Source organism: Nerophis lumbriciformis, linkage group LG38, assembly GCF_033978685.3.
Source record: "Nerophis lumbriciformis linkage group LG38, RoL_Nlum_v2.1, whole genome shotgun sequence".
NCBI lineage: Eukaryota > Metazoa > Chordata > Actinopteri > Syngnathiformes > Syngnathidae > Nerophis > Nerophis lumbriciformis.
In genome coordinates this window covers 9,662,869-9,688,017 of record NC_084585.2, presented here as the reverse complement: position 1 = coordinate 9,688,017, position 25,149 = coordinate 9,662,869, and the positions used below count along the sequence as shown (strand labels likewise).

The following is a 25,149-nucleotide window of genomic DNA, read 5'->3' as shown; positions in this document are numbered from 1 at the left end:
AGACCTTGCCAAAAGAGACCTTTCCAGCCGGCGTCATCATAAAAGCTAACTCGAAGGGATGGATGAAGAAAAGATGAGCGAGTGGTTAAGGTAAGTTTAAGTTTACGCGAAGAGGCCGGGTGGCTTTTTTCACGCAGCTTCGTCCATGTTGATATACGATTCCATCCGCGCCCACATCACGCTGGTTTTAATATATTATTAAAGTTTGACTGACCTATTTGACTGTTTTTTTGACATTGCTTTAGCGCAGTTAGATGCGGCTTACAACACGGGGCGGCTTATAGGTGGACAAAGTTTTGAAATATGCCGTTTATTGAAGGCGCGGCTTATAACCCAGGGCGCCTTATGGTGCGGAAAATACGGTAGATAGAACATGTGGAAACGGGGAAAAAAGCATATATTAACAGTAAATGAACAAGTAGATTAATAATTAATTTTTACAGCTTGTCCTTTATCATTTTGACAAAAAAAATGGGTAGATAAATGACACAATATGTTACTGCATACGTCAGCAGACTAATTAGGAGCCTTTGTTTGTTTACTTACTACTAAAAGACAAGTTGTCTAGTATGTTCACTATTTTATTTAAGGACAAATTGTTCTTCGATTGCAATAATGAATATATGTTTAATGTACCCTAAGATTTTTTTGTTTAAATAAAGGCAATAATGCAATTTTTTTGTGATCCACTTTATTTAGAAAAGTATCGAAAAGTTTTGAAAAGTATCGAAACACATTTTGGTACTGGTACCGGCACCAAAATATTGGTATCGAGACAACCCTAGGTGAGAGAGAGGGTTCATTTCCATAGTCGAGCCAAAATGCAAAGTGGTGCTGATGGCCCGGGAAGCTACAGCATACCTGCCAACTACTCCGGTTTTCCCGTAATTAGTACGGTTTTCATCAACCTATTCCGGGTTACGGTTGCAGTGATAAAAAATACGGTTTTTCATTAATTAAAAAAAAAATTTTTTATCTAAGTTTTATTCACGAAATCGCGTAACAACAATGACAATCGACACTGCTTCCCGTAACTTCCTATCGAGCCATTCCGAATGCCATGCGCGAGGCTATTTATAGCACCGCTGCCAAGCACGAGGCACCAGTTGCCATTGTTTCCAAACGAGCGAACGATCATGGAATCAGCCGGAGAAAAATCGCAAAGGAGTCTTAAACCGAAAAGAAAACTGCAGTCATTCCGTGAAGAATATTCAAAAGCCTATCCGGGAATAATTATCCGTTCCAAAAAGGGTGAAAACTACGCGAATTGCACCTTGTGCAGACAAGATTTTTCGATCGGACACGGAGGAATTAGCGATGTAAAAGACCACGTTGGGACAAAAAAACACAAGTCTAATGCCGTTGCTAGCGATACAAGTGGAAAACTTTCAACGTTTTTCGTCGCCCAAACAGATTCTTTGGATGTGATAGATGCCGAAGTTTTATTTACGGAGGCAATAATTGAGCATGGACTTCCAATCGCACTGGCTGATCACATGGGACAGTTATTTCGGAAAATGTTTCCCGACATGCTGTAATATTTTTGTTTTGAAAAGTCACTGTGACTGATAGAAAAGTGACATTTTAACCTGTCTGAATGCTAATAATCATTTTGCGTCGGGGGGGCGAAGCCTGAACCCCCCACCAGGACTTTGTCCTGGACCTACCGGGGCCTGCGGCCCCTGGACCCTGGCTACCGATCAGCTGCTGTTGACGGTCCCTGACACAAGGCTGAAGCTTAGAGGTGACAGAGCTTTCGCCGTTGCTGCTCCCAAGCTCTGGAACGACCTACCCCTGAGTGTTAGACAAGCCTCCTCTCTTCCTGTTTTTAAATCTCTCTTAAAAACATACTTTTATTCCATGGTTTTTAACACTGAGTGATATCCATCCTGCAATGGCGCCCCATAATACACCTGTTGTGAACCTGTTTTTATGTTTTTATTTATTCTATTTTAATTATTTATTTTTTATCGTGTTCTGTTTGTGTTGTGTTGTGTTTGCTCGGTACTCGTTTTATCTTTTAACCTGTTCATTGTACAACACTTTGGCTACCCCTGTGGTAAATTTTAAATGTGCTTTATAAATTAAGTTGATTTGATTTGATTTGATACTAGGTTTTTCTGATTTCAAAACTTGCCAGGTATGCTACAGTATAGTGTAGCAAAAAGACAAGCCTAAACAGGAACAGGAAGCAAATAGAGCCAATCGCCGCTTGTTGTGAAATAAAACTGCCAGGCAGAGTGTGGCGAGAGGCAGGAGTAAATAGTTCTCTGATTAGTGACCGGGATCAGGTGAGCGTCCAATAATCAGCACCCATGGCAACAAGGAACACAAAAAAACAGCGGTGCTGAAACAGAACTAAACAACAAAGGGAATCTCAAACTAAACATGACATGATCCGGTAACGGATCATGACAATAAAAGTGGAACATCTGCTCAAGTCTCTGGAACAGCAAGAATGTGGGTGTTACTTAGCTTTCTCCTGCTTAAAGCTACATTATGTATTTTCAGGTATCCCTGGATGAAGTCATTGTGACCTCCGCATTTAATTGTCTCGGCTAATTATCCATCATCCTTCCCCTTCTCTTGGTCCTTCTCCAGTGGCGTCGAAAAGATATCCGCCCAATGGTGTAAGTAAGAGTACTGACCACCATGACGAAGAGGTGCCGGAACAGACAACAAGCTGTATGTCTGAAGGGGAACTGCTGCTTCAGGTAAATAAGTTTCAGTATTTACAATTGCTGTGCAGGGATCATAAGTTATTTCAACTTTGTGTGCATAAGTGTTTCCCACACATTCATTTATTTGTGGCGGCCCGCCACGAAAGAATTACGTCCGCCACAAATGGATTTTTCGGCTTTTGACTCGCTCGACCGCTCATAAAAGCAATGGGACTGTCTGTGAATGTTGCTTGTAGTTACAACTCCGGTGCAGTAGGTGGCGGTAGCCTACTATGCATTGTAACTCCGCCAATAGCACTTAATTCACCTGGTGGGCCAGAAGAAGAAGAAGAAGAGGGATGGACGGACGGACGGGATCAAAATACGAGGGTAATATAGGTAGATAGGTTAAAGCTGCATCGCTCGCGGCTCGTCATATATTTAACGTTAATCCGCGATTTCACCGAGCGTTTTACTGACGGTGAGCAGCCTGACGCTGCTTCATGCACGTAGTAACAGTCACGTGTTTTCATACCGATGAGCTAACGTGTCCAGGTTATAACCCTGTTGTCAATAAACACACATGGACTGAAGCTAAATTGTCCACTGTCCACTGCAGCATGTGAATGCAATGAAAATAATCAAATCTGAGCCAACCAGCTGTTAAAAAGTTGTCCAGGTTAATGTTTTGGCCATTAAAAGCCCTTCATTTCAAGATTTCAACTGTGATCGGGCTTTAAACAGGTGGCTGACCTGTTCAGATGAGTGTAACTGCTACTGGTCAAATAATGTGAAATAGCATTTAATTTTACATGTATGCAATGACATTTAAATGTAATTATAGATAATGATAATAATAATAATAATAATAAATACTGTGTAGTGTTGTAAATAGTCAACGGGAAGAATTTTAGTAAGATATAAGCCATGAGCACTACACAGCCAGAAAAAAACCTAGGCAGGACAAGTAAAAATATTGGGGCAAGTAGATTTGAGAAGTCGGGCAAGTAGCAAAAAACCTTAACGTTGAACCCTGCATGTGTTGAGCTGCTGGCGCTTAAGGTTAGACGGCACTGTACATAGAGCGGTTCTGCTCGTTAGTAATACATTCTAATGTTGGATGTTCACTCCTTCACACAGATGAGTATAGAAAAATATTTTCAACGGCCGAAAAGGGCTCGACTTTGAGAGAAGGTAGGCCTATAGTCCGGACCACAGGTGTGACCTGTTCAGCAGCAGCAGGAGGAGGAGGAGGAGGAGGAGGTTGACTGACTGTGGCAGGACACCTCTGCCTCTGTTTCACTTCATGTTGCTGGTAAATAATATGGTTGTAGTAGTAGGCTAAAGTTAAATTATTTAGTATTCACTAATTAAAGGGGCAGAGCTTTAAGAGACATTTTAGCTTTTATATTTTATAAGATATATTTTTTGTAAGAACCACAATTAATAAATATATTTCAGTGAATCACTAATTGTTCAAATCTGTATATAAATATGTACATAAAATGTTGTAATTATATTCCAACTCCGCGTTCTTCTTTGTCATCGCCGCTGCCGCTGCCACCCCCCGACCACACCACCACAAATAGATGCCTGTCCTGTGGGAAACACTGATGTATATGTACCAGGGTTGTTACTATTATAACTCACAAACAAAAAATTGTGGAGGGCTGCAGTTTGGATCAAAGTAATGAACAACTTGGGGGAAGTGTTTGGGCGTTTATTATTGTGAAAAGTTTAAAATCGGAAGACATTACAGCCTCCTTCAGAACACTAGCACTCAACCTTGATGGCAGTCCGTGCTCTACCAAATGTTCTTGTTGATCAAAGTTTTGATCAAGGAAAAAGTAGGTCCCATGACAGCAAAGCTTCCTACTTTCAACTGCTCGCCCCCCATCACCGATACAGAGTTAGTTGGATCTTCTGGTCCCCAGGAAAAGTCAGAGGAGACAGAGCAATCCAAGATGATGGACGAGAAAAAAGTTAAATGGCGTCTAATACTAATGATTGACCCGCACAAAAACACCACCACCCAAACAACCGAGAAAAAGCACACCCACACCAGACAAGAGGCCGGACCACACAGGCACGGACCCCGCCCAACAGGATGTAAAACCCATGGGACGCCATACACAAAAAATTTAATAAAAAACTAATTAAAAATAAATAAATAAATACAAATTAAAAATAAATAAATAAATAACATTTAAAAAATATAATAATAATAATAATAAATTAATAAAAGCCTCGCACTCTCAGCGAGATCTCTGCCCGGGAATGACAGGCCACCAGACCGCAGTACCCGCAGCCCACGCCGGCCGAGGAGGCAATGAAGGGTGCGCCGTACTCCCGAACCCCAACCCACCCATGCGTGTTTATGAGGTAATAATTCAAACTCAAGCTCAATTGTTGTTTTTAAAAGTCACTGAAGAAAAACCTTGTATATAATTCAACCCTGGAAACAAATCAGTTCAAATAAATCACTCAGGGCCCAAAAGTAATATGGCATTCGTGCCAAAGTAGTATTCCAACTCCCTCTATCTCTGCAGAAGGTTCATGTACAATGTATTTTGTTGTCCAATACAAAACACTTGTCTCCAAATTTGGTGTTTTTGTTTTATCCAAAACAAATGTCACTAAACTGCTAAATGTGTGCTACACAGTAAGAGTATTTAAAAACATGACATACTGTCAATTATCACTAAATACCCCCTTAGTTAAATCTAGGAATGCTTTTTGTTGTCCTTGTAACGTCTGCGATGGCCCGTTTAGCAGAATCTGAGTGTGAAAGGAGCTAAAATGTCATTTTAGACATGCTGTCCTTCATGTTATCAACTGTGTTGTTGTCTCAACAGGCTTTGAGTGGGTTTGTCCTCGTGATCACGTCTGAGGGAATCATCTTTTACTGTTCTCAAAGCATCCAGGATTACCTTGGCTTTCATCAGGTACAAGCCCGCCACTATCTGCTGACATCTCAGTGTGTAGGCCTATATCGTTTTGACCCAAATATGAGATGTAATTTTTTTCCCTAAGTAACAGTCTGAAAATAACTACCGTATTTTCCGCACTATTAGCCGCACCTAAAAACCACAAATTTACTCAAAAGCTGACAGTGCGGCTTATAACCCGGTGCGCTTTATATATGGATTAATATTAAGATTCATTTTCATAAAGTTTCGGTCTCGCAACTACGGTAAACAGCCGCCATCTTTTTTCCCCGTAGAAGGGGAAGTGCTTCTTCTTCTACGCAAGCAACCGCCAAGGTAAGCACCCGCCCCCATAGAACAGGAAGCGCTTCTTCTTCTACTGTAAGCAACCACCCGCCCGCGTAGAAGAAGAAGAAGAAGCGCGCGGATATTACGTTTCATTTCCTTTGTGTGTTTACATCTGTAAAGACCACAAAATGGCTCCTACTAAGCGACAGGTTTCCGGTTCATGAAAAGACGCAATCTCTCCATCCGCACACGGACTACTATTTCACAGCAACTGCCTAAAGACTTTCAAGAAAAGCTGGCTACTTTCCGTGCATATTGTAAAAACAAGATAGCTGAAAAAAAGATCCGGCCAGAGAACATTATCAACATGGACGAGGTTCCACTGACTTTTGATATTCCTGTGAACCGCACTGTGGATACAACGGGAGCACGTACGGTGAATATTCGCACCACAGGGAATGAGAAGTCATCCTTCACTGTGGTTCTAGCTTGCCATGCTAATGGCCAGAAACTTCCACCCATGGTGATATTCAAAAGGAAGACCTTGCCAAAAGAGACCTTTCCAGCCGGCGTCATCATAAAAGCTAACTCAAAGGGATGGATGGATGAAGAAAAGATGAGCGAGTGGTTAAGGTAAGTTTACGCGAAGAGGCCGGGTGGCTTTTTTACGCAGCTCCGTCCATGTTGATATACGACTCCATGCGCGCCCACATCACGCTGGTTTTTAATATATTATTAAAGTTTGACTGACCTATCTGACTGTTTTTTTGACATTCCTTTAGCGCAGTTAGATGCGGCTTATAACACGGGGCGGCTTATAGGTGGACAAAGTTTTGAAATATGCCGTTCATTGAAGGCGCGGCTTATAACCCAGGGCGGTTTATGGTGCGGAAAATACGGATTGGAATTAGAATCATGAGGTTTATATATTCAAACCATGACGCTTATGAGCACGTCCGCATATTACTCTTTTCACACACAGGGTAATGAATAAAATATGATTAAATATGAAATATGGTTATACAATAATATTAATTATAATATTATAATAATATGATTTATAAAATATTCAAAACAGGATAATAAAACTTTTTTTTTTCTTAAATACTGTTTAGCTGCACAGTATTGTCAGGGTATCCTTGAAATGCAAAGTAGCTTCTTTGAGGAGAAGCTACATGTTAGTTTTTGTTCAATGTTAAGCCAAGAAAATAATTACATTTTAAGCCTTTAATTTTGACCACATACTCACAGGCACTAAAATTAAACAGAATAGTTAAAAAAATAATCACATTCTGATATTGTTTTTTGATAAATGCTGGGAGTAGAACATGTCCTCAAAATGAACTACAAAACCATTTACACCACAACCAAAGTCTGTTATTGGGCCCTTCCATTCTCTGACAGCAAAACCCATTAATTAGCCTGAAAACGTCCTACATGGAAAACTGCATTCTTTTAACATGATTTTGTTATATATTTTTTTATATGTCAGCAGTTCTAGGCTACTGTGTTCGGTACATAATAGTAAGGCATATTAGACAATGTTGTAAAGCTTTGTGAGGAGCAGGACTACAGATTTGTAAAAAAAAAAGTATTATAATACCGTACATGCATTTGACTGAAATACAGTATTTGGAAGGGGAGAAAACCTTGGAATAAATATTTGATATGTATGGTTATTGGCCTCTGTTCATAATGAATGAAGTTACATTTGCATTGTTGTATATCGCTGGTCTTGTCATCCTCGTCCGGACCTGAAGACGACTTGGTGGTGTGAATAGACCACATATGACGCCAATGAGGAAACGTTGAATAAAAGGCGTTTATTTGATCAAGCGAGTCCTCACAATTACTGATCTCTTCTCCTATCGGTGGGGTCTCCTACCAGATGCCCTTAATGTGTTTACACTTCCTCCTAAATTACAACCGCTGCTTTCCTTAAAGTTTTCCATTGTCCTGCTGGCAAAAGCAATCTTCTCTGGGTGATCTTTGTTTGACATCTGAACCTGAAGCTATCTAAGGGCTTCTTCCTGAATGCAATAATCCCCTAACAGATTCTGTGACCAAGCACAAACGCATGCTAGTTTACAATCGTATAAGAAATATGTACACGTTATAATTTACAGACACCTCATATTCCCCCCCCTCTGAGGCGGTTTAACATCTGGTTAAAAAGTCTGGCCCACTTAAATTTTCAGTACACAGATGTACAGTAAATGTCTTGGCTCGCTGTATAAAGGAAATTTATATGGCCTTTGATTTTATTCACTTTCTCCAAAATGGACCAAAACAGACTATACTCGGGACTATGCCCTGACAAAGCAGACAACCACAAACTGCAACTGTAAATTTTGCAGCCCTAAACCAAATCCTTTAGGGGGGGAAACGTGCTAAACTTGACCAACCGTTATGTAGGTACTAGAGATGCGCGGATAGGCAATTATTTCATCCGCAACCGCATCAGAAAGCCGTCAACCATCCGCCATCCACCCGATCTAACATTTGATCAGAACCGCACCCGCCCGTTGTTATATATCTAATATAGACGATGCAAGGCATTAGTGAGGTTATAAAGCTTTTGCCTGTTAAAGAAAGGAGACTGATCCAATGCAGCACAGACATTCGCGTGCCACGCTGTCACGACCCAGACGCACACCAGTGCGCAATCATATGGGACCCGCGCTGAGCGCACCTCCAAGCGCGTCTCGCTGCCGGCGACGGCCGGGTATGGGCCCGACGCTCCAGCGCCATCTATTTTCAAGGCTAGTTGATTCGGCAGGTGGGTTGTTACACACTCCTTAGCGGGTTCCAACTTCCATGGCCACCGTCCTGCTGTCTATATCAACCAGGGTGAGCCCCACCCCTTCCGTGAGCGCACTGCGCGCGGAGTGACCCCTGTTACGCGCCCCCGGCAACAGGGGTGGCGGGCAGGTAAGCTGCGCGGGCAGGTAAGCTGCGCGGGCGGAGCGCGCGGAGTGACCCCTGTTACGAGCCCCCGGCCACGGGGGTGGCGGGCAGGTAAGCTGCTTACCTGCTGCGCGTGACGCCGGCCGCGGCGAAGGCGGACGAGGCGGGGTGTCGGTGCGGTGGGCGCGGTGGTGACCCTGGACCCTTCTCGCGGATCGCCTCAGCTACGGCTCCCGGTGGGGCCCTCTCGGGGGAAGGGGCCTCGGTCCCGGACCCCGGCGAGGCGTCCCTTCTCCGCTCCGTAAAAGTGTCCATCTCTTTTTTTTTTTTTTCTTCTGTTGTGGCATATGCAGCAGGTGCCTGCTCGTTTTTCGTATGTGGGTAACAACATTTAACTATGTATATATATTTACGAATTGGTTTAACTGCCACCCGCCTGAATCTATTTAAAATCTAATTTTTTTTTAATTTCAACCGCCCGACCCGACCCGCGGATAAAATCTAATTTTTTTTAATTTCATCCGCCCGATCCGCGGATAATCCGCGGACTCCGCGGTTGTGCCCGCAAACCGCGCATCTCTGGTAGGTACACACCTAACTTCAAATACTGTGAAGTTGGAGGAGAACTAAAGTACGACCTTTTTGTGTTTTCCTGTCAGACGGATGTGATGCACCAGAATGTGTTTGAGCTGATCCACACAGAAGACCAGCAAGAGTTCAGACAGAATCTGCACTGGGAGCACGACTCACCCAGCACTGGATCCCCTTTGGATGCTGTGGCAGGTGTGGTAGAAGCCATTTGACTCAGAAAAAGTTAAATGCTTTGCCTTATTTTTTCCAGTGAATGACTCCTTCTAGTCTGTAACAAGCTCAGGACCTGCAAGTTGTTTTTATGTTGCATTCAGTGGGAGGATACTTTAAGCAAACCCTCTGGAAATGCTGCACATGCGAACACACATCCACTTTTAATGTACATTTGTCACTTTCAACACAACAGTTGATGCACACACACACACATTCAGGACAAGGACAGTCTATTTTCAACGTCATATATTTTGTGTTGGTATGTTCTTTCCAACAGATGATGAGCCGACTTCTTCCTGCCTGGTGAGCTTCAACTCTGATGAGCTTCCACCCGAAAACTCCTCCGTCTTGGAGAGAAGCTTTGTCTGTCGCTTCCGCTGCCTACTGGACAATTCCACCGGCTTCTTGGTGAGATTTTATGAATAAATGCCACCCTGAGTGTCTTTTAATCAAACCATTTCAGAGGCTTGCAATAGTTTTAGTCCTGTTAGGAGTCCTGTATTATAGTGTGCCACGTCAAAGTCCCTCAGGGATCAGGAGCCACCATTTACTTTGTGTAATCCGCTTTAGGACTGCTTCAGGGTCATGGGGAACAGGGCCTTATTGCCCCTATTGCCCAGAGGGGACAAGGGAAAAGGGAAAACTTGATTTTCCATGATCAGGAGCTGCCATCAGTAACCAGTGTTGGGACTAATGCGATACAAAGTAACGCGTTACTGTAACGCCGTTACTTTCGGCGGTAAATAGTAATCTAACGCGTTATTTTTTATATTCAGTAACTCAGTTACCGTTACTACATGATGCGTTACTGCGTTATTTTACGTTATTTTTTCTGTAGTATCGGCTAGAAACTTAGAAGATCTGAGTGTGTTTTATTGGAGCGCTGCGGAAGAGGCGACAAGGAACCGCACGTTGTATGTGTGTGTGTGGGGGAGGGGGCGTGTCTGTGTTTACTAACAAGACATGGCGAAGCCAGAAGCCGAGTTTCTTAACATGGAGATATTCTCACTACTTTTTTTTTGTCGACCACAAAGAAAAGAACATTTTAGTTAAATGTAAGTTGTGTCTTGGATCAAAGATCCTATCCTAGCAATTCAAATCTGCTGAAACAGTTACAAAAGCAACATGCTTTGACAAAGCTAGTAAAGAGAGACACACTTCACCTCCTAAGCAACAGCGGCTGGATTTTAACGAGGCACTGCGCACTGAAGGTACACACACTCTGTCAATTCTCTTATATACTCTTTCATTCTAGACTTCTAGAGTGTTTGATTATCACATCACTCTAAATGTATAGACTACAAAGTTCACAAACATAAAGAGGGATGCTAGTGGGCCAGGCCTAGCTTTCCTTATCTCTAAACTAAAACTGGGGGAATGTGTAGAGTGTTCTGGGCTTCAGACATGATTTTATTTCAGAATTCCTTGAAAGAAAAAAAACGCCTGGTTAGGCTTTGTGTATGTAGTGTGTGCCTTCCTTGGTTTACAGCCAAGTTGTTATTATGCTGTTTGTTACTTATGTATGTTATGTTGCAGCTATTTAAAATAGTTTTGGCAACTTTTTCCGGCCTGAAAAAAATTGGCCCTTTGAAACATATCTTTGTCTTTGTGTGTTGTATGTAGACCACATTGCTTAGCAGAGTTCAGTGATGCAAATGCATGTCAAGTTGATCAACAGATTGTATTATTCTCCACTGCAATAACAGTACTGAAATGAAGGCTAAAAGGGCATTAAAGGGGGCCTTAAAATTAAAAAAAAAAAAATATATATATATATATATATATATATATATATAACGTATATAAAGTAACTAAATAGTTACTTTTCACAGTAACGCATTACTTTTTGGTGTAAGTAACTGAGTTAGTAGCTGAGTTACTTTTGAAATTTAGTAACTGTAACTAGTTACTGGTTTTCAGTAACTAACCCAACACTGTCAGTAACACCATCAGTACTCACACTTAAACATTTACCTGCAGTTTAGTTTATTGGCAGTGCAGCTGATCAGATTTAGATCATGAAGACTGAAAAACATTGTGAATTTTTCAATCACACCTGCAGAACTATTTATCAATCCCAAGGTGCTTTACGGGACAAACAAGTTAAAACTAAGTAAGAACAGGGTAAAAAAAAACACACCAAAAACATGTATATTAAATCAGTTAAAAATAAACCTTATATCTAAAAACACTTATGGTAATCATGTGTGTGGAAGTCTCCGAGTGTGGTGGGTTCTTCTGATGCCGACAGATCTTCTTGAGCCCGGTATACAGGTTGGAGCAAGTCTTTTATTTATCATACACAAGTATGGTTTGCTTTCCAGCAATATATATTCAAAGCTTTTCAGTCCGGCGTGTCTCTGTTCTTGACTCCAACTCCAACCACGTGTCTCGGGCCGGCTGCTGCTAATAAAGGCGACAGGTGATTAGACAACCAGCCCCAGCTGGGCAATCCACTCACCTGCCGCTGTCTTCGAGGCCGGTCCTTACACACCCCGCTCCACGGCAGGCCACGCCCCCTGCCACATTGTGTTAAAAGCCAGTTGGAATAAGTGTGGTTTTTATTTGAGTTTTAAAAACGTCCAGCTCTCAAATCAGAAGGGAGTGAGTTCCATAGCTTGGGGGCAGAAGAGGCACTAATAAGATAAAATGTCTAAATTGTTCTCATTTTACAACCAGACTGCATGCAAGTCCAAATAGTATGATGTTCTTACCCTGACACCTCAGTGCTGCAATTTCATCTCCATGGTTCATGAAACGGACGCGAGGTTCAAACCTGCCCCCCAAAGGGTTAGCGTGAGCAGCAAGCCAGGTTTCTGCTTGTATCTACTGGTCACTAAGGCTTTGTTTTTGTAATCCCTCCTGCTGTTCAGGACATCACATCTGCAGGCCCTTAAACCCAACAAGGTCAATTAGGCAGAGCTAACAAAGGAAGAGGGGGTCGTCACACGAAAAAAAGGGTGGGCAAACAGGAGAAAGTGTGCGTTGAGGGCTTTCACAAAGTTGGATCTACCTGAGAGTCCCTCAGACACATTTGTAACATTAAGTTACAATTATGGTCGACCTGAAACCACCAGTAGCTTAAGTAGAGAGAGCTTTATTTATTATCATGACTCCAATGTATTGCGACATGTGTGGTGGGACCGAGGCAACTTTTGTAAGGGTGGGTCTGGCAGTTTAGTGTACCTCTTCATTGACAACTACATTCGCCATTTTATATTACACGCAGTCCTTGTGCTACGACATTTTGTGGTCAACACACAATAGTTACTGTACATAGGCAGTACAATACATAGTCACTGCACTGAGGAAAAATAACATCACTTTTTGTCTTTTTTAGTTAACATTTTTCTCTTCGTGACGACCCTTGTGTCCTTGGGCAAGACACTTCACCCCTTGCTCCTGATGGCTGATGGTTAGCGCCTTGCATGGCAGCTCCAGCCATCAGTGTGTGAATGTGTGTGTGAATGGGTGAATGTGGTAATACTGTCAAAGCGCTTTGAGTACCTTGAAGGTAGAAAAGCGCTATACAAGTATAACCCATTTATCATTTATGTCTCCCAAGCGCGAGGCACACTCTTTTGATGGCAGTGCCTCAAATAAGCTTGGTCCGCATTGCCGGCAGTAAGTCGGACACGTTTCCAGTGAGGGTTGGACTCCGCCAAGGCTGCCCTTTGTCACCGATTCTGTTCATAACCTTTATGGACAGAATTTCTAGGCGCAGTCAGGGCGTTGAGGGGATCTGGTTTGGTGGCTGCAGGATTAGGTCACTGCTATTTGCAGATGATGTGGTCCTGATGGCTTCCTCCGGCCAAGATCTTCAGCTCTCACTGGATCGGTTCGCAGCCGAGTGTGAAGCGACTGGGATGGGAATCAGCACCTCCAAGTCCGAGTCCATGGTTCTCTCCCGGAAAAGGGTGGAGTGCCATCTCCGGGTTGGGGAGGAGATCTTGCCCCAAGTGGAGGAGTTCAAGTACCTCGGAGTCTTGTTCACGAGTGGGGGAAGAGTGGATCGTGAGATCGACAGGCGGATCGGTGCGGCGTCTTCAGTAATGCGGACGCTGTATCGATCCGTTGTGGTGAAGAAGGAGCTGAGCCGGAAGGCAAAGCTCTCGATTTACCGGTCAATCTACGTTCCCATCCTCACCTATGGTCATGAGCTTTGGGTCATGACCGAAAGGACAAGATCACGGGTACAAGCGGCCGAAATGAGTTTCCTCCGCCGAGTGGCGGGGCTCTCCCTTAGAGATAGGGTGAGAAGCTCTGTCATTCGGGGGGAGCTCAAAGTAAAGCCGCTGCTCCTCCACATCGAGAGGAGCCAGATGAGGTGGTTCGGGCATCTGGTCAGGATGCCACCCGAACGCCTCCCTAGGAAGGTGTTTCGGGCACGTCCGACCGGTAGGAGGCCACGGGGAAGACCCAGGACACGCTGGGAAGACTATGTCTCCCGGCTGGCCTGGGAACGCCTCGGGATCCCCCGGGAGGAGCTGGACGAAGTGGCTGGGGAGAGGGAAGTCTGGGCTTCCCTGCTTAAGCTGCTGCCCCCGCGACCCGACCTCGGATAAGCGGAAGAAGATGGAAAAGTAAACTTAGACATCGTTAAATGCTCAAAAATGGAAAAACCACCGACCAACATTTGTTGTGACCATCATAAATGACAAAATGATAAATGGGTTGTACTTGTATAGCGCTTTTCTACCTTCAAGGTACTCAAAGCGCTTTGACACTACTTCCACATTTACCCATTCACACACACATTCACACACTGATGGAGGGAGCTGCCATGCAAGGCGCTAACCAGCACCCATCAGGAGCAAGGGTGAAGTGTCTTGCTCAGGACACAACGGACATGACGAGGTTGGTACTAGGTGGGGATTGAACCAGGGACCCTCGGGTCGCGCACGGCCACTCTTCCACTGCGCCACGCCGTCCCATCATCATGGATAAAGATATTTTTTAAATGTGAAGTCGACAGTGATAACTAAGCAGCGTAGTGGTATAATTATTAAGGTTATCCAGGGTAAATCCCACCTAACCTTATCCAATGGAAACAAGCCTTTTGGCTTTTTGTGCCATTCATTTGCCTTTTTAAAGCATTACATGGATTCAATTCTTTAAGATGTCAATAAACTTCTCAATCAATCAATCCGTGTCCACACACAACAATGCCACCATTTAAGACCCCCTTCCCCCCTCCTCCGTCCGCCGGAGCAACACGACCTAATACGCATGCGCGGAAAATGCGCACATCATAGTGTGAAAGTTCTTAAATGTAACTTATCTGAACAATATCCAGTGTTGTGGTATTTCAATGAACTGGAATCCAGTGTGCTGTGGGGCCCTTTTGGAGTGAATCACACCTGAGACATCATAAATGTATCAAATCTTTAATAAACACGTGAAAGTACACAATATGACAAATAACATTTGACAACAATCAAACTAGGGATCTAGATATCTGGTCAGGACACTCCTCACTCTTTTGCCTTCACCTTCATTGTCCATTCCTTTTTGGTGACTTTATATACACTGGACCTAGACGTTGAGTCCGCGACATACATGGCGGACAATAACTGATATAATAACCGCTTTGCCAGTCTAAATGCATTCCATGTTTTCCGTGGTTTTCCCACGACGGCCAAGTAATACAAAGTACGCGCTACCTTTTTTTTATCACATCCACGGTAACCCGCATTCTCATTGTCTCCGTTTTTCGGTAAGTAGAATCACAGCTGACCTCGACATTGGAAAGTTCTCTTGCCGTCTGAGAAGTGTTGTATCCCAAATAGCTGCAATCGCTTTCTCTTAAGGTATTCATGTGTCTGTACATGTAGAAGAAGGAGACACTCGGGCATGTGTGGATGACTCGCCTCCATCTTTCCAGTGGTTAGCTTCGGTTGTTATGAAGCTGGCTGTGGCGCGTTCTTTCTGACGTCACTTCCTGTGTGGGGCACGGTCTTTCTTGCGTCACTTCCTCTCCAAACTCAGTTTGTAAACGATCAATGAGTCCATACAAAGCGAAGAGCCGGAGATTCAAGAAATACACGGCGCACTTACCCATGTAAAAAATTATCCAAGGAGGGGGACCTTACACGATGGTTTAGTGTGGCTGAAACGGGGTTTAGGCTAAATAATTATTTGTTTAATGAGTTATCTGGCTTAGTGTAGACATGGCTTAAGATTTCCTCCTCTGGAGAAGCCTATCTCTCTTTGATTGATTGATAGATTGATTGAGACTTTTATTAGTAGGTTGCACAGTGAAGTATATATTCCGTACAATTGACTACTAAATGGTAACACCCCAATAAGTGTTTCAACTTGTTTAAGTCGGGGTCCACTCTGCCCCTTGTAAAGGCCTCTCCAGTGTGCAAGACAACCGCAGAGATAATATTAAGTAGTTGTTCTCTTTTAAATTCATTCTCACATTTAACTATTGTATTACTATATTTGATAGGTCATTAATGTGTTCTGTGTACAATGCGAGTGACCTAGGTGTTAATTTAGTTAAGTTCTGACTTACAGTACACACCACACTATGACTTAACTTTGGAATGGAACTCGTAAGTCGACCAAGGAATGCTGAATGCTGGCAGTTCAAACGTGGATGTTAATATTAAGAATTTACCCATCGAAGGTTCGACTTTGTTATAGTGTATGATGGTGGGTTTTTTTTAAACATAAACGGGTTCCACTATATTACATTTAGTGAGTCATGTGACTAAAGGCAATGCAACCAAAGAGGTTTCATTAAAAGACATCAGTTTTTGACACCTGTAGTGATAGTATGATACTTGACGGCAAGAAAATAAGTTAAACTTTTGTCTGCTCAATTGTTTCAGTCATTGAGCATCCAGGGTCGGCTGAAATTCCTTCGTGGTCAGAGCCACCTGCAGTACGGCAGAGAGCACACCCCGCTACAGCTGGCTTTATTCGCCATTGCCACTCCCCTGCAGCCCCCAGCCATCTTGGAAATCAGAACAAAGAACATGATCTTCAGGACTAAACACAAGCTTGACTTCACTCCTATGGCCTGTGACGCAAAGTGCGTGGTTCTGTGCTCATATTTTTAAGACTGAAGTCGGGAGATTTTAAGAATCCTGAGTTTGTGTATATTTCAGGGGGAAAATAGTACTTGGTTACACTGAAGCAGAGCTGCGTGTTCGAGGTTCGGGCTACCAGTTCATCCATGCTGCTGACATGTTGTACTGTGCCGAGAACCACGTCAGAAGTAAGTCAAAACCTCTCTAATTGCATTTGTGGAGCCTTGTCATACTTGCCAACCTTGAGACCTCCGAATTCGAGAGATTTGAGGGGGTTGGGGGGTGGGGTTCGGGGTTAAGGGGGGAGGAGTATATTTATAGCTAGAATTCACTGAAATTCAAGTATTTCTTATATATATATATATAAATAAAATAATTACTTGACTTTCAGTGAATTCTAGCTGTGAACCATATATATATATATATATATATATATATATATATATATATATATATATAAGAAATACTTGAATTTCAGTGTTCATTTATTTACACATATACACACACATAACACTCCTCTACTCATTGTATTTGAAAGTGCAATGCTTTGCAGCCAGTAGCACAGCCTTTGAAGGAGCATAGGTATGGGCAGCATCTGTGAAATTTAATTTGCAGGAAAGGAGTGAGTTTAGGGTTGAATTGTCCATCCTTGTTCTAGAATAGAATAGATAGAATAGAAAGTACTTTATTGATCCCTGGGGGAAATTCAGCACCACAGTTCGCTCACAATAGACAGTAATAATAATAAATAATATAATATATTATATATATAATATATAAATAATATAAATATATTCTACATATACTCTACATTTAAGTGCAGTCAAGGAACATATGCATTATACAGTCTGATGGCTGTCGGTATGAAGGACCTCCTGTGTCGTTCCGTGTTGCATTTTGGGAGTCTGAGCTTTCCACTGAACGTGCTCATTCTCCCTGAAAGGTCCGAGTGTAGTGGGTGGGAGGTGTTGTTCATAATGGCTAGGAGCTTTGCTCGACTTCTCCTCACTCCCACCACGTTACTGGCCTTCTCTACCAACTTGTCCAGTCTGTTTGCGTCCCTCGCTCTCAGCCCGCTGCCCCAGCAGGCCACGGCGTACAAGAAGGCGCCCGCCACCACCGACTCGTAGAACATCTTCAACATGTTTGTACAGACATTGAAGGATCCTAGCCTCCCGAGGAAGTCTCTGTCACTATATTTCTAACCATGCTGAACACCCTCTCTGATGATGCATTGCTGTGTGGCACGCACAAAAGTGACTACCGTATTTTCCGCACCATAAGGCGCCCTGGGTTAAAAGCCGCGCCTTCAATGAACGGCATATTTCAAAACTTTGTCCACCTATAAGCCGCCCGGTGTTGTAAGCCGCATCTAACTGCGCTAAAGGAATGTCAAAAAAACAGTCAGATAGGTCAGTCAAACTTTAATAATATATTAAAAACCAGCGTTCTAACAACTCTGTTCACTCCCAAAATGTACGCAAATGTGCAATAACAAACATACGTATATCAACATGGACAGAGCTGCGTGAAAAAAGCCACCCGGCCTCTTCGCGTAAACTTAAACTTACCTTAACCACTCGCTCATCTTTTCTTCATCCATCCCTTCGAGTTAGCTTTTATGATGACGCCGGCTGGAAAGGTCTCTTTTGGCAAGGTCTTCCTTTTGAATATCACCATGGGTGGAAGTTTCTGGCCATTAGCATGGCAAGCTAGAACCACAGTGAAGGATGACTTCTCATTCCCTGTGGTGCGAATATTCACCGTACGTGCTCCCGTTGTATCCACAGTGCGGTTCACAGGAATATCAGTTGCTGTGAAATAGTAATCCGTGTGCGGATGGAGAGATTGCTTCTTTTCATGAACCGGATCCCTGACGCTTAGTAGGAGCCATTTTGTGGTCTTTACAGATGTAAACACACAAAGGAAATGAAACGTACGGTATATCCGCGCGCTTTTTCTTCTTCTACGCGGGCGGGTGGTTGCTTACAGTAGAAGAAGAAGCGCTTCCTGTTCTATGGGGGCGGGTGCTTACCTTGGCGGTTGCTTGCGTAGAAGAAGAAGCGCTTCCTGTTCTACCGGGAAAAAAGATGGCGGCTGTTTACCGAAGTTGCGAGATCGAAACTTTATGAAAATGAATCGTAATATTAATCCATATATAAAGCGCACCGGGTTAAAAGCCGCACTGTCAGCTTTTGAGCAAATTTGTGGTTTTTAGGTGCGGCTAATAGTGCGGAAAATACGGTATATCCATTCGGCCACCGTGTTCAATGGAGAAATCTGATCTACAAAATTTGCAGGCAGCATACCCCTTCTCTCTTGTCTGATATGATTCCAGTGATAAAGACTGGTGAGAGCGGCCTCACCGTCTTCCGGTTGCTTACCAAGGACAACAGGTGGAAGTGGGTCCAAGCCAACGCCCGGCTTGTCTATAAGAATGGCAAACCAGACTACATCGTCGCTACACAGAGGCCCCTGGTGTAAGTGGATGATAATAGCTTGAAAGGAGTGATACTTGAATTGTTTAATCTTATTTGTGTCCTTTCTTCAGGGAAGAAGAAGGAGGGGAACATCTGAGGAAACGCTCCATGCAAATTCCTTTCAACTTTGCTACAGGAGAGGCACTTCTCTACCAGACTAGTTACCCACTCTGTGGCTTTCCAGACCCTGTCCAGGGCAAAGGCAACAAGTCTAAAAGGGGGAAAATGGAAAAGAAGTGCTCAGAGGATCTGCACCCAAAGTCTTTGCTGGAAGTGATGATGAGCCAAGATGAGTCTGTTTACTGCCAGTCAGATGTAGAGTATCACAAGTCCTACCATGTCAATGCTTTAAGTGAACAGCAAGGTGAGACTGCGAGATGCGGTGGCAGCAGGCAGATGCTTGCTAATAGAGAGACAGGGAAGTGCAACGGCAAAACGTCCAAATGTGATCCACTCTTAGCAACTCTAGACTCTCTATCTCTGGATGGAGATGAGACCTGCTCCAACAATGAACTCTTCACTGCTTTGGAGAACCTGGGCCTGAATGCTGAAGAATTGGAACTTTTGCTGTTGGATGAAGAAATGATCCAGGTAGAAGTGGATCCCGGCCATGTTTCATCGCTCTGTGACCTGACCAATAATGAAATTATTTCCTACTTTCATGACTCAATGGAGGTGGAGAATGGAGAAGAATGCAGCAGTATAGCTAAATGTGGCCCCTCAACCCTTCCACCAGACTCCTCCCAAAGTGCCACCCATGAGGGGAAGGCAGACTTTGCGCCAGCAACCTCTGCCACTACGTCTTTCAGTGGGCAGAATGCCACAGCACCTTCCCAGCAAATGCAGCCCATCAGTGAAGGTGGGCTTCAATTACCCTCTAGAAGTGTAGATGCCAGCCTCCTCTCTGAGATTCCAGACAACCACTGGATGCTTTATCCTGAAAAAACTCATCATCATCATAACAACCACGCCAACCATTCTCTTGTCAGGAGATCCCAGGTAAATATGGAGCACAAAGTCGTCTCACCTTTGGAGTCAAGTCAGCAGTTGAAGCTGAAGCAGCAGCCACTTCAACCGGGAACCGACCAGTTTTTGTTGCCTGGCATGCAGACCGAGGAAATAACCTTCAGGCCTGATAAACACACTTTCCTTCTGCCTGATGCGCTTGTTGACCCTGCAGATTGCAACATCTCCAGTGTATTACATGCAAGCAGATCTGCTCTAATTGGCACAAACTACCAGAGTTTGGTGGACTCTGTGCAACCACACACACTGCAGAGCCAGGACTTACACAAGCAACACAGTTCTGCTTTGCTTCTGGGTTTGTCCCAAGGTCCCCCACAGAGCCCCGCGATGAATCTGGAGCAGTTGGTGGCGCTGGCACAGCCTTCAGTCGAGGCCTATAGTCTGTTCAGCACCAACACACAGACTACTCGCAGCCAGGTAAGACACAAAGTAATGTTTTTTACATGACCAAGACCAGCAACCAGTTAGAATACTCAGGGACCGGTACATTCATATTAAAATGAAATTAAAAGTTACAATACAGGCTTTAACTTTGTAGATTATTAGAAATCATTCTGGTTATTTCTGTTCGGCATGTGTCATTAATAGGACTCGGAATAAATGAAAAACATACTTAAAAATTGTAGATAATAAAAGTACTCTTGGTGTGACGAAGCACAGCTACACTAACTGTGTTGCAGGGCCATATTGTAATATTGTACAAAGTGCAAGCATATTAATGCCTCTTGGCCTAATGCACTAAATGTTACAATGATGTAGAATGAAAATGAAAGAAAATAGAATGCCTTTTATTGTTACTATACACATGTACTCCTTTTACAGTGCAAATATGCTTATAGAGTATTTACAGCTAGATAAAATATAAAAATGAATGAATACTGAAATACAAAATGTATTAGGAATAAAATAAAATGTGCAAAAGTTGTATGTACAGTGTGGGTTATTGCACTTTGATAAGACATAGGATGTACATTTGACTAATCGTATTCAGGAGGTAGGAGGGTTAACAAATGCTTCTATTGAGATAAATGTTGATCGGAAGTTAATTTCTGTTAATATATTGTAAATATACACTTATATACATTTGCAGTAGTTTTAAGTATCTAACAAGCTAATAGCAGGCTTGTGTCAGTCCAACTCTTTGCCTCCTCTACTCTCCAAATGACTTACGCTGCCATTGCCAGCTTAGTTTAAGATTGTTTGGTCTGGATTTCACACCCTTAATTAAAAGGCTTTCATGAGGCTGTAGGATCATATCAGCAAAAGCATTCAATCTCCAATGCTCTTAACTCGGTGCTGAATTTTTTTTTCCAAGTCAGCACACAGAAGCCTCAGGCATGCACCTCAGTGTAAACTGTGATGATGTGACCAGACACGCTGTGTAAATAAGACAAGTCCTGTTCGTCTTTGTGTGTAGTTCGTGCACATGCATGTACATGTATGTCTTTGCATTAGTTCAAATCACATCCATCATTTTTTAATTTATTTTTTATTCCAAAATAATCCACAAAGTCATACTTAAGGCATGTCATTTAATTGTGTTCTCCTGTCATTCAATGCCTGTGTCAGGTTCAAACACTGATGACATCTATTAAACAAGACAAGAGGCAAAGAATTACACAGAGACAGAATTCAATTTGGACTCAATTGAGGAGACACGCCTGGACACACTGTACCCTTGTACAGTATCTCAGCACGCTCTGCCAAAAGATTGCATGCCTCCTTCTTTTATTTTGGACACTCCCCGACCACATGGCCACCTTTGTTTCCAAAGAACAATGGTCGCAAAAAGTTCACAGAAAAGGTCGTAAACAATTCACAGGAAAGGTCAGTTCCAAAAGAGTTCGTAAAATAGTTCAAAAAGAGTTCCATAAAATAGTTCAAAAAGAGTTCGTAAAATACTTCAAAAAGAGGTGGTCTGGAAATTGGGCAGATCCTGTCATCTCTCCGCTCTGAAGTCCTTGGGCCAGAACAACATCCTTCTGTTGATTACCATACATGAAAGAACACGGAAAACCCTTCATGTGGCTTTCCCCCTTACACAGTGGAGTTTTACGAGCCTTCTTCTTGGTAGGTTTCAAAGACAGCTTTTGTCTTCTTGCTAGGAACTCATTTCAACACAAAGTTTTTTGTGATAACTTACAAACAATTATTCTAACAGCCTGCATGCCCAGCTGAGTTTAAAATAAGTGTGGCACAAAACAAAAAAAATGACAGTTATATATTTTAAGTTAATTGATCTAGATAAGAAAGATAGATAATCACCCATTTATTTGTCCCCAAAAAATCCTACTACGAATCTTCTGAGATCTGACACATTTGAAAAATGTAACTGCTGAAGTACGACGAAAAATACAGTCACTGCTATCTGTTCTAATTGTGCCCACTTGGTTATGTTTTTCAGATGGAGAATGGTTGCCTGCTCAGCGTTGCCAACGCCACATACATTAGCACCTGTGTCATGTCTAACGGTAACAGACAGGTGGCCGCAGAGGTCCCAGTCTCATACCCTGATGGACTCCTGGAAACCCAGAAGTAAGGATGTTTCCTCTAACAAGGAAGTATGCCAACTTTTTAAGAAGTGATTACGATTCTTCTGCTTCCACGGAATCATGGGCTGTGTCTCAATCTGTGCACATCCATTGTGACTTCATCTTCTCAGAAGAAAAATGCTATTTACTTTACTGAATCAGCATCAAGTATTATTACTTGGTCAAGCACTTTTACAAACACACAACTCACTACACAAAACACTGACTAAACTCTCAGTCTAAAAAGATTACAACGCAACACACAAAAGGTAAGTAAAAACACACTAACTACATACCTGCCAACTACTCCGGTTTTCCCGCAATTCGTACGGTTTTCATCAACCTATTCCAGGTTACGGTTGCAGTGATAAAAAATACGGTTTTTCATTAATTAAAAAAAAAAAAAGGGTGAAAACTACGCGAATTGCACCTTGTGCAGACAAGATTTTTCGATCGGACACGGAGGAATTAGCGATGTAAAAGACCACGTTGGGACAAAAAAAACACAAGTCTAATGCCGTTGCTAGCGATACAAGTGGAAAACTTTCAACGTTTTTCGTCGCCCAAACAGATTCTTTGGATGTGATAAATGCCGAAGTTTTATTTACGGAGGCAATAATTGAGCATGGACTTCCAATCGCACTGGCTGATCACATGGGACAGTTAAATGTTTGTAATGCAACCTTTAAAAATCATTACGCGGTGATCGCGGTCCCAAAAATAAACTTTTCTTGCATGATAATGTCCAGAAAAATTCGCTTTATATTACTATAGAGTCCTTTTAACGAATGAGTTTGATGGTTTATCACAAACCTTAAATGAAAGAAGTCCTTTGTTCTCCTGCAGCATGCATGCGCTTTGGCCTTGCTTCGTGTTTGGTGCGCAATCCTGTCGGCTGTATTTCACAGCACGACATACTGTTAAAAGTGTTTATACTATTTATGCTTTCAAGTCCAAGTTGAAGAAATCTTGTTAAATGTTGACAGCATAACTACCAAAATACAGAAGTATGTCCTTAATATTTTTGCAGTGCTATTTCTGTTGAAAAGTTCAAATGATTACATTAGAGATGTGATGTGCCACTTTTCAAGTGTCTGATGGCTTAAATTAATTTTCATTAATTTTTCATATTTTGAATTCTTTTGAAAGGCTTACAAAAAAACTACATTTGAATTGTAATTCCATGCTATTGACAGGACTATTAATTTTAATGAAGTTAGCTTACCATGTTTACAGTATGATAATTGTGATAGAAATGTGAATTTTAGGCACAGAATATTTTTTACAATTGAACAAGGCAGTAGATTATACAAGCTTGGACAGAAAGTTAATAATGACACCATTTTTTTTTTTAAATGGAATTGTTTAGTACTGTTTTACCATTTGTTTACTGTAAAAAGTGTTTATACTGTTTATACTTTCAATTAACAAATTGAAGTCTTGTGAAAGGTTGACAGGATAACTGGCATTGACTGTCAAAATAATTTCAAAGTATTGAAGTTAGCTTACAGAATAAACATGCCAATCAACCCATATGATTTTTGCTGTAATATTTTTGTTTTGAAAAGTCACTGTGACTGATAGAAAAGTGATGGTTTTAGCAACATTTTAACCTGTCTGAATGCTAATAATCATTTTGCGTCGGGGGGGCGAAGCCCTGAACCCTCCACCAGGACTTTGTCCTGGACCTACCGGGGCCTGCGGCCCTTGGACCCTGGCTACTAGGTTTCAAAAGTTGGCAGGTATGTAACTACTGCTATGCTCGGGCCCGCGAAGCCACCTGCCTTCGTGGCGGCCACATTGGTGGTGGGCAACGTTCTCATTAAAGGCAATGCATGTATAATGAATCATTTTCTTATTAATGAATTGTGGTTCACAGTTTTCTTCCTTTGATCGGATGGCACAAGTGTGCAACCATATGCGGCATAGTATATAGTAGTAGTAATAGTACTAGTATAAATGTCTGCTACAACCGTAGAATGCCCCGACACCTTGCCCTCACCAACATAGCCTCGCCAGGGCACGCGTTTCCATGGGAAGTGTCAGTGTTCCCCGCACATAATTACTTAAGTATGTTTTTATTGTTCAAATATATGCTGTTCATTGCTCTTCTGTTTAGAAGTAGTCAGTTTGTGTATGCGTTTTACTTACCTGTGTTATTTCAGCTGTACCGTCAGTGTTGTATGTAGTGACCCTCATGCCCATGCCATTCAATTGACTGGCTGAGCCAATGTGGTTGTTTATTTATTTACCTTACAAGTGTGCATATTCATCTTGCAAAAAAGAAGTCAGCTTCAACTCATTCACATGGACTCATGGTTGCCAAAAAATCCGTATTTCACTAAAAGTATCAATCAATCAAAGTTTATTTATATAGCCCTTAATCACAAGTGTCTCAAAGGGCTGCACAAGCCTCAACAGGAACAGTAGCAGCATTTTAGCATCAGAAATATTAATTGTACAGTAAAATAGTAATTACCTGTAAC

At 42.5% G+C, this 25,149-nt stretch overlaps 1 protein-coding gene across 1 annotated transcript in view; it reads left to right on the top strand.

The window, feature by feature from the left end:
• LOC133578043 (aryl hydrocarbon receptor-like) overlaps positions 1 to 25,149 on the top strand; it is a 74,041-nt gene that overhangs the window by 31,962 nt on the left and 16,930 nt on the right. The window contains exons 5-14 of the mRNA XM_061932167.1: positions 2,602 to 2,714; positions 5,516 to 5,605; positions 9,442 to 9,565; positions 9,864 to 9,994; positions 16,426 to 16,628; positions 16,705 to 16,814; positions 18,965 to 19,106; positions 19,178 to 19,697; positions 19,782 to 20,549; positions 22,537 to 22,693. Coding sequence (XP_061788151.1) covers positions 2,602 to 2,714; positions 5,516 to 5,605; positions 9,442 to 9,565; positions 9,864 to 9,994; positions 16,426 to 16,628; positions 16,705 to 16,814; positions 18,965 to 19,106; positions 19,178 to 19,697; positions 19,782 to 20,549; positions 22,537 to 22,671 — 2,336 coding nt within the window. The 3' untranslated portion in view covers positions 22,672 to 22,693. The remainder of the gene's footprint in view (positions 1 to 2,601; positions 2,715 to 5,515; positions 5,606 to 9,441; positions 9,566 to 9,863; positions 9,995 to 16,425; positions 16,629 to 16,704; positions 16,815 to 18,964; positions 19,107 to 19,177; positions 19,698 to 19,781; positions 20,550 to 22,536; positions 22,694 to 25,149) is intronic.